Source organism: Oryctolagus cuniculus, chromosome 5, assembly GCF_964237555.1.
Source record: "Oryctolagus cuniculus chromosome 5, mOryCun1.1, whole genome shotgun sequence".
NCBI lineage: Eukaryota > Metazoa > Chordata > Mammalia > Lagomorpha > Leporidae > Oryctolagus > Oryctolagus cuniculus.
Window position 1 is genome coordinate 54,578,983 of NC_091436.1, and position 12,088 is coordinate 54,591,070.

Sequence of the window (12,088 nt, forward strand, 5' to 3'; positions counted from 1 at the left end):
ATGGTGCTGGGAAAACTGGATTTCCGCATGCAGAAGCATGAAGCAAGACCCCTACCTTACACCTTATACAAAAATCCACTCAACATGGATTAAAGACCTAAATCTACGACCTGACACCATCAAGTTATTAGAGAACATTGGAGAAACCCTTCAAGATATTGGCACAGGCAAAGAGTTTCTGGAAAAGACCCGGGAGGCACAGGCAGTCAAAGCCAAAATCAACTATTGGGATTGCATCAAATTGAGAAGTTTCTGTACTGCAAAAGAAACAGGAGAGTGAAGAGACAACCGACAGAATGGGGAAAAGTATTTGCAAACTATGCAACAGATAAAGGGTTAATAACCAGAATCTACAAAGAGATCAAGAAACTCCACACAAACAAAATAAAGAACCCACTTAAGAGATGGGCCAAGGACCTCAATAGACATTTTTCAAAATGAGGAAAATTTTTCAAAAGAGGAAATCCAAATGGCCAACAGGCACATGAAAAAATGTTGAAGATCACTAGCAATCAGGGAAATGCAAATCAAAACCACAATGAGGTTTCACCTCACCCCGGTTAGAATGGCTCACATACAGAAATCTACCAACAACAGATGCTGGCAAGGATGTGGGGAAAAAGGGACACTAACCCACTGTTGGTGGGAATGCAAACTGGTCAAGCCACTATGGAAGTCAGTCTGGAGATTCCTCAGAAACCTGAAGATAACCCTACCATTCAACCCAGCCTTCCCACTCCTTGGAATTTACCCAAAGGAATTTAAATTGGCAAACAAAAAAGTGGTCTGCACCCTAATGTTTATTGCAGCACAATTCACAATAGCCAAGACCTGGAACCAACCTAAATGCCCATCAATGGTAGACTGGATAAAGAAATTATGGGATATGTACTCTTTAGAATACTATACCGCAGTAAGAAAAAACGAAATCCAGTCATTTGCAACAAAATGGAGGAATCTGGAACACATCATGCTGAGTGAAATAAGCCAGTCCCAAAGGGACAAATACCATATGTTCTCCCTGATCTGTGACAACTGACTGAACACCAAATAGGAAACCTGCTGAAGTGAAATGGACACTATGAGAAATGGTGACTTGATCAGCATAGACCTGACTGTTAATGAACAACTTAATACATTATCCCTCTTAGTAGTTTTTTTGTCTGTTCTACTTAATATGACTGGTTTAATTCTGTAATTAATACACAGTTATTCTTAAGTGTTAAAATTAAACTGAAATGTGATCCCTGTTAAACATAAGAGTGGGAATAAGAGAGGGAGGAGATGTATAATTTGGGACATGCTCAAGCTGACTTGCCCCAAATGGTAGAGTTAGAAACATACCAGGGGATTCCAATTCAATCCCTTCAAGGTGGCATGTACCAATGCCATCTCACTAGTCCAAGTGATCAATTTCAGTTCACAATTGATCATAATGAAAGGACTAAGAGTCAAAGGGATCACATAAACAAGGCTAGTGCCTGCTAATACTAACCGATAGAATAAATAAAGGGGAGAGTGATCCAACATGGGAAGCGAGATACACAGCAGACTCATAGAATGGCAGATGTCCTAAACAGCACTCTGGCCTCAGAATCAGCCCTAAAGGCATTCAGATCTGGCTGAAGAGCCCATGAGAGTATTTCAGGCATGGAAAGCCAAGACACTCTGGAAAAAAAAAAAAAAAAAAAAAAAAAAAAAAAACACCTAAATGAAAGATCTCTGTGAGTGAGATCCCAGTGGAAAGAACAGGTCTTCAAAGAAGGAGGTACCTTTCTCTGAAGGGAGGAGAGAACTTCCACTTTGACTATGACCTTGTCTAAATAAGATAAGATTCGGAGAACTCAAAAGGCTTCCATAGCCTTGGAAACTCATGACTGGAGCGTAGGGAGATTACTGATGCCATAAACAAGAGTGTCAATTTGTAAAGTCAACAACAGGAGTCACTGTGCACTTACTCCTCATGTAGGATCTCTGTCCTTAATGTGCTGTACATTGAGATTTAATGCTATAACGAGTACTCAAACAGTATTTTTCACTTTATGTTTCTATGTGGGTGCAAACTGTTGAAATCTTTACTTAATGTATACCAAACTGATCTTCTGTGTATATAGAAAATTGAAAATGAATCTTGATATGAATGGAAGGGGAGATAAGGTGGGAAAGGGGAGGGTTGCGGGTGGGAGGGAAGTCATCGGGGGGTGGGGGGAAGCCAATGTAGTCCATAAGCTGTACTTTGGAAATCTATATTCATTAAATAAAAGTTAAAAAAAACACACACCCACAAAAAAAGAAGGAACTCTTAGACTATTCCAGGTAAAGGAAGATTTCTGTGCAGAGAAGATGTTTAAGCAAGAAAGGGATCATTGTTTTAGAGCAGGTGAAACAAAACTAGTATGGCCAGAGTGTGTGCGTGAGAAAAGCAAAGAGTAATTAGCATGGGAACAATACATGAAGACAAGGAGAATAAGGCAGACACTGGATATCCTAAAACCACTGAGAGCTGCTGTAATGCACAGGAATAAGAAACAGGAAGGGGTGGGGATTATGAGTTATGCAAACCTTCCTAAGGTGCAGATATAGCATAGGAGAAGAATGTAGAGACAGAGATGGTGCTATTTCTACTTTAAATCAATCATGACTCTCTGCAAAGGAGAGAATGAGTTCTGTAAGAAGAGGAGTAAGAAGTGCCAAAAGCCAGACTGAGGCAGTGCTGGGGGATGCCCAAGGGTTAGTTCCTCCTAGAAGACAGTGCTGTCCTCCAGCCTGGTTCTCTGTCAGTCACAAAGAAACTCGTGCACACAGAAGAGAAGTCATTTCAGTTCCCTATAAACTCTGACTGCAAGTGCTCACTGGTACCTGTTCCAATTCCCTACTCCTCCCATGGGAAGAGAATAGTGAAACATTAAAAGATTTCCTTTTCCTTTTTAAACTGTTATGAGTTTGTAGCAGTAGACCACAGGAAAAGGGTGTTAATCAAAGGATATGCAATTACACTTAGATAAAAGGGAATTTTAAAAAGTGTCCCCAGAATAGCCAAATATATAGAGACAGAAAGTAGACAAGTGATTGCTGGGGACTTGGGTTGGGTGGGGGTGGAGAAGGAGAAGTTGGGTGGAGGGAAGAAGTTGAGGGGCAGGAAGAAGAAAAATGAAGAATGAGCTGTTTTTGACATTTTAAGATGATAAAATGTTCCAGATTTTCAAATCCAATATTGACATGAAAGATAAATTCATGTATTTTTAAAAAGGGAGAGGGAGGGACAGAGAGATTTTCTATTTGCTGGTTCAATCCCCAGAAGACTGAAACAGCCAGCCCTGGGCCAAGGCAGAAGGAGCCAGGAGCTCCTTCCAGGTCTCCCATGAGGATAGCAGGGGCCCAAGCACTTCTCCCAGGCCTTACCACACCATTGGTAGATTAGTCTGTTCCCACTTCAGACTGACCTTCTGAGCAATGTCTTGTCCTCTCAGACACAGAGTTGGGAATGGAGGGCTTGGCATTTTCACTAGGCCAAGCACTAGAACTATCCACTAACCCTGAGGTGATAGAGTGAACGGCAGTACACTCGACCTAATGGCCAGTGCACTCGACCTAATGGCCAGTGCTTTGCAGGTAGAGCTAAGACTCAATGGTTATAGAAACCTCTAATAGTTACCCCCCAAATCACAAATATTGAGAACCTTGAAAAGTGAGCATTATTATCATTCTAGTCTTAGAGGGATACCTTATTAATCACACACACAGACACAATCCACCTGACTGCCAAGCTCATGTTCTTCAAGTACAGCTTACCTCACTCACTTTGTGGAGCTACACAGAGTAAGGTTCTGTGCCACAGAAATCGCACTGTACGTCAAAGCAATGCAGCCTTGAGGAAGGAAAGGCAAAGGAACCATGCTAGATGCAGGTGCAGGTTGAGGTCTTCTGGTCCACTAGTACTCTTTGAACAACTAAGTAGCCCTCAACTAAGGATCTGACATGCCTCTGGGTACTGATGGTGTTATGACATACTTGAAACACACACACACACACACACACACACACACACATTGTTTTGATGAGTGAATCAACAAATGTGTTCATTCTAATATCCTTAGGGGGCCAGATGAGGCAAAGAAGAGAACGGGCGATGTCCACTAGGCAAGTGGCTCTGTCCAGGAAGGAGGCAAGAAGGGAACAGAGCATCATGGAAGTACCAGAATTTGAGTAGGCTTTTACAATTGTGATTTAGCTCAAAAATTTCTTTTGAGTAAGATTTCCTGTACGTGATCAGTTTTTGTAATTTTTTTGTTGTCTTTTGGCAGTTGGCTAAGGAAGCAGGGTGACCTCAGTGAGGAAAATCTGGTGTTTTACCCATTTTGCTTAAGTGGCTGCTTTGGGTCAAGAAGGGTAAGAAAATTTTCCTGGTTTGTTATCAGAATGGGGGCAAAAAAGCATTGGAATGGGGTTGCTCTTCTGGAAGAGTTCCTGGTTTGGGGATAAAAGTAACCCATGTCTCTGTCTTCAGAAATGGGTGGGTACTGGAGAGGTCAAGGGTCCAGGGTTGCAGGTGTGGGTCTGTTTGCTCAAGATTGTTGGTTGAAATGAGAAACTGAAAGTTTTGATAGCTTGAGACACCCTCTTTCTTCCCTTTTTTTTTAAAACTTTTATTTAATGAATATAAATTTCCAAAGTACAGCTTATGGATTACAATGGCTTCCCCCCATAACGTCCTTCCCACCCACAACCCTCCCCTTTCCCACTCCCTCTCCCCTTCCATTCACATCAAGATTCATCCCACTCACTAGTCCCAGTGAACAATTTCTGTTCACAATTGATCATAATGATAGGACTAAGAATCAAAGGGATCACATAAACAAGAATAGTGTCTGCAAATACTAGCTGATAGAATGAAAAAGGGAGAGAATGATCCAACATGAGAAGTGAGATACACAGCAGACCCATAGAATGGCAGATGTCCTAAACAGTACTCTGGCCTCAGAATCAGCCCTTAAGGCATGCGGATCTGGCTGAAAAGAGCCTGAGAGTATTTCAGGCATGGAAAGCCAAGACACTCTGGGGGAAAAAAAAAAAAACACTAAATGAAAGATCTCCGTGAGTGAGATCCCAGTGGAAAGAACGGGTCATCAAAGAAGGAGGTACCTTTCTCTGAAGGGAGGAAAGAACTTCCACTTTGACCATGGCCTTGTCTAAAAATTATCAGAGTCAGTGAACTCAGGGGGCTTCCATAGCCTTGGCAGCTCATGACAGGAGCCTAGGGTGATTACTGATGCCATAAACAAGAGTGTCAATTTGTTAAGTCAACAACAGGCGTCACTGTGCACTTACTCCTCATGTAGGATCTTTGTCCTTAGTGTGCTGTACATTGAGATTTAATGCTATAATTAGTACTCAAACAGTATTTTTCACTTTATGTTTCTGTGTGGGAGCAAACTGTTGAAATCTTTACTTAATGTATGCTAAACTGTTCTTCTGTATATAAAGAGAAACGAAAATGAATCTTTCTTCCCTTTTAGAAAACTATTTCCTAACGGAGTGGAAAGTCCCAGACCCCACTCCACCTAAAGCATTTGACAAGCAGGAAGGCGAAGAGACAAGCATTTGAAATAGGAAGCCAATGGAGAAGTTTAAGGCGTTGCTGGACCTGCACATCAAGCACCGCAGCTCCCTGGGCTACGGCCTCATCAGCCTGCTGACCGTGGGCGGGGAGCGCCTCTTCTCCGCGGTGGTGTTCCAGTGCCCCTGCACCGCTGCCTGGAACCTGCCTTATGGCTTGGTCTTCCTGCTGGTGCCGGCGCTCGTGCTCTTCCTCCTAGGCTATTTGCTGAGTGCACGAACTTGGCGCCTGCTGACCGGCTGCTGCGCCTCCAGCACACGCGCAAAATGCACGTCAGGGCGGGACGGCGCCATGGTGTTCCTGCAGCTCAGCGCCTCTGCAGCTATCGCGCCGCTCACCTGGGTGGCCGTGGCGCTGCTGGGCGGCTCCTTCTTTGAGTGTGCGGCCAGCGGAAGCAAGATCCTTGCACAGCTCTTGTGCCACAATGTCTCCTCTCAGTGCCTGGACCAGCTGCCGCTGGTGCCTTGCTCCCAAGCCAAGGAGTCCAGCGTGCAGGACCTCCTGAAGGTGCTCAAGGCTCAGTCGCAGGTCGGCCGGGGCGCAGGGCGCGGTGGGGTGGTGCTGAGTGGATGAGCTTCTGCGGGGTGGACCGCGTGGCGGGGAAATTGGCGACTCCCTAAGAAAATCTTGAAAGGCTCCCTGCTCGTCATGAACGTACAGGCGAATATTGAAATTAAACCAATGTAAAGGAGGAGAGGGATTCAGGCGGTGTCTGGCACCTTAAGTGAATTGCACACCTACTCTGTGCCTGAGCCCGTGCGAGGCTTATTCCGTCCTCCTGTGTCCTCTTAGGTCTCCCAACTGCCCTGTATGGTTTTCTCAAATTTATGGTGCATACACGTAGTCTAGCTAAAAGTGTTCAGGCAGGAGAAAAGTGGGGAGCAATTGTTATGTTAAGATGGGTCTGTCAAGCCTCAACCCACCAATGCCCAGTGTCTGGGTCCATAGAGCTCAGCGGTTCTTTACAATGATGGCGCCTTTCACTGGATTTGCAGAAATTCCACAGGTTTTGAGTTCTAAGGGAGGGTGACACATGGGCTTTTCTTTGAGCCTGGTGACTTGGTTTAAGACTATGGCCATCCTATAAGATTAGGGAGTTACTGCCACTCTTTAATCTTAAGGAATTAAGGTCAAGGGTAATTTTATTTCATTTTTACGATTCATGTGCTTATTTGAGTTAGAGAGAGGGACACATAGACACACACACACACACACACACACACACTCTTCTTCTATCTGCTGGTTCACTCGCCAGGAGCCTGGAACTCTATCCAGGTCTCTCACATGGGTGGCAGGGGCCCAAACTCTTGGACCATCTTCTGTTGCTTTTCCTGTATCATTAGCAGGGAGCTGGATGGGAAGTGGAGCAGCAGGACATGAACTGGCGCCCATAAGGGATGTGGGCATTATAGGTGGTGGCTTAACCTGCTGTGCCACGTCCCTGTCCCCAAATGATAGCTTTTATGTAACTGATGAGTAGTTCAAATTTTATCCAAGAATTTTAAATGTCTTATAAGAAAAGTGATTAATCTGTTATTTTGTTGTCTTCTTAAGGTGTTGGGGTGGATCCTGATAGCAGTTGTTATCATCGTCTTCCTGCTTTTGACAGCAGTCTCTCGATGCCTATCTCCAGTTAGTTTTCTGCAGCTGAAATTCTGGAAAATCTATTTGGAACAGGAGCAGCAGATCCTTAAAAGTCAAGCCACAGAGCATGCAACAGCATTGGCAAAAGAGAACGTCACATGTTTCTTTGAAAGCTCGCATGCAAAGGAATACAACACTCCAAGCATTAAAGAATGGCAGCAGATTTCATCACTATATACTTTCAATCCGAAGGACCAGTACTACAGCATGTTGCACAAATATGTTAACAGAAAAGAGGAGAGTCACAGTATCAGGTCTTGTGAAGGTGATGTGGTGGTTCCTGTTCTTGGCTTTGTGGATTCACCTGGTATAAGCACCACTAATGAGTTATAACCTTAAAAAAATCTTTCGCAAGCTTCACTTTCTAAAAAAAAAATTGATATTGCTTATGACTGCCTTTTTTGTTTCCATATTGTAGTCATTTATATCTGAAATTAAAATATAGAGATTAGGGACTGGTGCTGTGGCGTAGCTGGTAAAGGCACCGCCTGCAGTGCCGGCATCCCATATGGGCTCAGCTCCATGTGTTTTGGCCATCTGAGGAGTGAATGAGTGAATGGAAGGGCTGGCACCGTGGCTCAACAGGCTAGTCCTCCTTAGGGACTGGCACTGTGGCGTAGCTGGTAAAGGCACCGCCTGCAGTGCCGGCATCCCATATGGGCTCAGCTCCATGTGTTTTGGCCATCTGAAGAGTGAATGAGTGAATGGAAGGGCTGGCACCGTGGCTCAACAGGCTAGTCCTCCTTAGGGACTGGCGCTGTGGCGTAGCTGGTAAAGGCACCGCCTGCAGTGCCGGCATCCCATATGGGCTCAGCTCCATGTGTTTTGGCCATCTGAGGAGTGAATGAGTGAATGAGTGAATGGAAGGGCCAGCGCCGTGGCTCAACAGGCTAGTCCTCCGCCTTGAGGCACCGGCACACCGGGTTCTAGTCCCAGTCGGGACGCCGGATTCTGTCCCGGTTGCCCCTCTTCCAGGCCAGCTCTCTGCTGTGGCCCAGGAGTGCAGTGGAGGATGGCCCAAGTGCTTGGGCCCTGCACCCCATATGAGACCAGGAGAAGCACCTGGCTCCTGCCATCAGATCAGCGCAGTGCGCTGGCTGCAGCACGCTTGCCCTGGCATCCATTGGAGGGTGAACCAACGGCAAAGGAAGACCTTTCTCTCTGTCTCTCTCTCTCACTGTCCACTCTGCCTGTAAAAAAAAAAAAAAAAAAAAAGAGTGAATGGAACCACGCACCGGCCTTGCCGAGCCTGCCTGGCTCCCCTCCCCGGCCCCGACGGGCAGGCGGGCTGCCCTGAGGTGGCAGGGAGTGGAGGACTGGGCCGGCTGGTGGGCAGGCAACGATGCCGAACTTCTGCGCGGCCCCTAACTGCACGCAGAAGAGCACACAGTCAGATCTGCCCTTCTTCAGGTTCCCGCGGGATCCGGCCAGATATCAGAAGTGGGTGGAGAATTGTAGGAGAGCCGACTTAGAAGATAAAACACCTGATCAACTAAATAAGCATTATCGATTGTGTGCCAAACACTTTGAGACCTCTATGATCTGTAGAACTAGTCCTTATAGAACAGTTCTTCGAGATAACGCAATACCAACAATATTTGATCTTACCAGTCATTTGAACAATCCTCACAGTAGACACAGAAAACGAATAGAAGAATTGAGTGAAGATGAAATCAGGACACTGAAACAGAAAAAAATTGATGAAACTTCTGAACAGGAACAAAGACATAAAGAAACAAACAACAGCAGTGTTCAGAACCCCAGTGCAGAAGAAGGGGGTGATGAGCAAGATGAAGACATTTTACCGTTAACACTTGAGGAGAAGGAAAACAAAGAATACTTAAAATCTTTGTTTGAAATTTTGATTCTTATGGGCAAGCAAAACATACCTCTGGATGGACACGAGGCTGATGAGATCCCCGAAGGTCTCTTTACTCCCGATAATTTCCAGGCCCTGCTGGAGTGCCGGATAAATTCTGGTGAAGAGGTCTTGAGGAAGCGCTTTGAGAGCACGGCCGTCAACACGCTGTTCTGCTCGAAGGCGCAGCAGAAGCAGATGCTGGAGATCTGTGAGAGCTGCATTCGTGAGGAAACACTCAGGGAAGTGAGGGACTCTCACTTCTTCTCCATCATCACTGACGACGTGGTGGACATAGCAGGGGAAGAGCACCTGCCTGTGTTGAACAGTGAAGAAAGAGGCAAGGAACTGAAGGAAATTTGCCACTCTGAGTGGACAGTCAGGCATGATGCGTTTGAAATTCTCGTGGACCTTCTGCAAGCACTTGTTTTGTGTTTAGATGGTATAAACAGTGACACAAACATTAGGTGGAGTAACTGCATAGCTGACCGAGCGTTTGTACTCTGTAGTGCAGTCACAGATTTTGATTTCATTGTCACCATTGTTGTTCTTAAAAATGTCTTGTCTTTTACAAGAGCCTTTGGGAAAAATCTCCAGGGCCAAACATCTGATGTCTTCTTAGCAGCCAGTAGCTTGACTGCAGTCCTGCATTCGCTGAATGAAGTCATGGAAAATATTGAAGTGTATTATGAATTTTGGTTTGAGGAAGCCACAAACTTGGCAACCAAGCTTGATATTCAAATGAAGCTCCCTGGGAAATTCCACAGGGCGCAGCAAGGCAACCTGGAGTCTCAGCTAACTTCTGAGAGTTACTATAAGGAAACCCTGAGTGTTCCAACAGTGGAGCACATTTTTCAGGAATTTAAAGATATATTCTCCGAGCAGCACCTCAAAGCTCTTAAATGCTTATCTCTGGTACCGTCGGTCATGGGACAGCTGAAATTCAACACATCAGAGGAGCACCATACTGACATGTACAGAAGTGACCTACCCAACCCTGACACTCTCTCAGCAGAGCTTCATTGTTGGAGGATAAAATGGAAACACAGAGGCAAAGATATAGAGCTTCCATCCACCATTTATGAAGCTCTCCATCTGCCTGACATCAAATGTTTTCCTAATGTGTATGCCTTACTGAAGGTGCTGTGTATCCTTCCTGTGATGAAGGTGGAGAACGAGCGCTATGAAAATGGACGAAAGCGTCTCAAAGCGTACTTGAGGAACACTTTAACAGACCAAGGGTCAAGTAACTTGGCTTTGCTTAATATAAATTTTGATATAAAACATGATCTAGATTTAATGGTGGATACATACATCAAACTCTACACATCTAAATCAGAGCTTCCTACAGATAATTCAGAATGCATTGAAAATACTAAAGAGACTTTAAAAACAGACTTTCTCTTGTAGGCCACTTAATCAATGAATACCTTTGCCTGTAGGCCTCCCATTGAATAAGTTAGCCATTGATAATCTCCTTAATTAAATGGCTCCTGTTAAACTCCCATGCTCAGACAACCTCTTAGTTCTTCCAGAAGGTAGCATTGGAAGTGCCATGTTCCACCTCTGTGTCTCTGGTAGTGGCACCTGGAATTGTTTCAATTAAGTCATTTTACAAATAGCATTTATTATCACTGTTGATCCAATTGTCAGGTTTGAATTAGCAATGTTTTGAAGAAATAAATTTTCAGGATGTGTGGGAGAAAGGAATAGATTTTAAGAAATTTACAATGATGCCCACAATTGACCTTTGACTAAGAGTTTTGACTAATAGGACTTAAAACTCTGAAATGGACAATTATGCGAGATAAGTTCGTGATCTTACCACACAAGGACTTCAGTGTAAATTTTGTCTTGATCAAATGAATCCTAAAGGAGTAAGTTAGCAGTGGAAGGACCTGCCATTGTCATTCCGCATCTGGGTGTTGCTGTTTACATTCCTTTGTTGAGCCTACATCTTGTTTGCAGGTTTATGTCAAATACTCGTGTTTAATGGTCAAGACAGTGTCAGAGGCCGTGGATACTGAAAACTGATTCACCTGTTTTCTTCTGACTTCTTCCGTGACTACTGCCTTGTCTTGATTTATAAGCAAAACCTGGAAAACCTACAAAAATAAGTGTTTTGTGGTTTATCTAGAAATAATACAGAAAATATTGCTGTTATTTTTGGTGAAGAAAAATCGATTTTGTATAGTTTATTTGAATCTAAATAAAATGTGAATTTTGTTTAAAAAAAGAGTGAATGGAAGACCTCTCTTTCTCTCTTGTGTAACTCTGACTTTCAAATGAATAAATAAATCTTTAAAAAATATGGAGATTGATTTCTTTACTGATTATTCAACAAATAAGGCAAAAAAAAACACACACACACACACACACACACAAAAACAAACAAAAAATTCCAAGGGAACTTCATTCTCCTCTAGTGACAAACTAGAACTAGAACTCTTCTTTTCTTTTTTAAAGATTTTATTTATTTATTTGAGAGGCAGAGTTACAGAGAGGGAGGTCTTCCATCCTCTGGTTCACTCCCCAGTTGGCTCCAATGGCCGGGGGCCAAGCTTATCCGAATCTAGGAGCCAGGAGCTTCTTCCAGGTCTCCCACATGGGTGCAGGGGCCCAAGGACATGGGTCGTCTTCTACTGCTTTCCCAGGCCATATTAGAGAGGTGAATCAGAAGTGGGGCAGCCGGGACTCAAACCAGCTCCCATATGGGATGCCGGCACTGTAGGCAGTGGCTTTACCCAATAAGCCACAGTGCCGGCCCCCGGATAAGACCTTATTTCTTGATAAAGGTAGATTTTTCCAATTGAGCAATGGACTTGCCCCAAATGGTAGAGTTAAATTCGTGCCTGGGGACTCCAATTCAATATCATCAAGGTGGCATGTACCAATGCCATCTCATTAGTCATAGTGATCAGTTTCAGTTCATAATTGATCATAATGATAGGAATAAGAATCAAAGGGAT

The 12,088-nt window shown here is 44.2% G+C and overlaps 1 protein-coding gene and 1 pseudogene across 1 annotated transcript; both read left to right on the plus strand.

The window, feature by feature from the left end:
- The first annotated feature begins 5,505 nt into the window (after window positions 1-5,505).
- On the plus strand, window positions 5,506-7,650 carry LOC138849604 (calcium homeostasis modulator protein 6-like). Its single transcript, XM_070073684.1, has 2 exons — window positions 5,506-6,145; window positions 7,172-7,650. Exons 1-2 carry the CDS (start codon window positions 5,618-5,620, stop codon window positions 7,592-7,594), a joined length of 951 nt encoding a protein of 316 aa, XP_069929785.1. The 5' UTR covers window positions 5,506-5,617; the 3' UTR covers window positions 7,595-7,650.
- A 953-nt stretch (window positions 7,651-8,603) lies between these two features.
- LOC138849603 (52 kDa repressor of the inhibitor of the protein kinase pseudogene) lies at window positions 8,604-11,594 on the plus strand (annotated as a pseudogene).
- The last annotated feature ends 494 nt before the right edge of the window (window positions 11,595-12,088 follow it).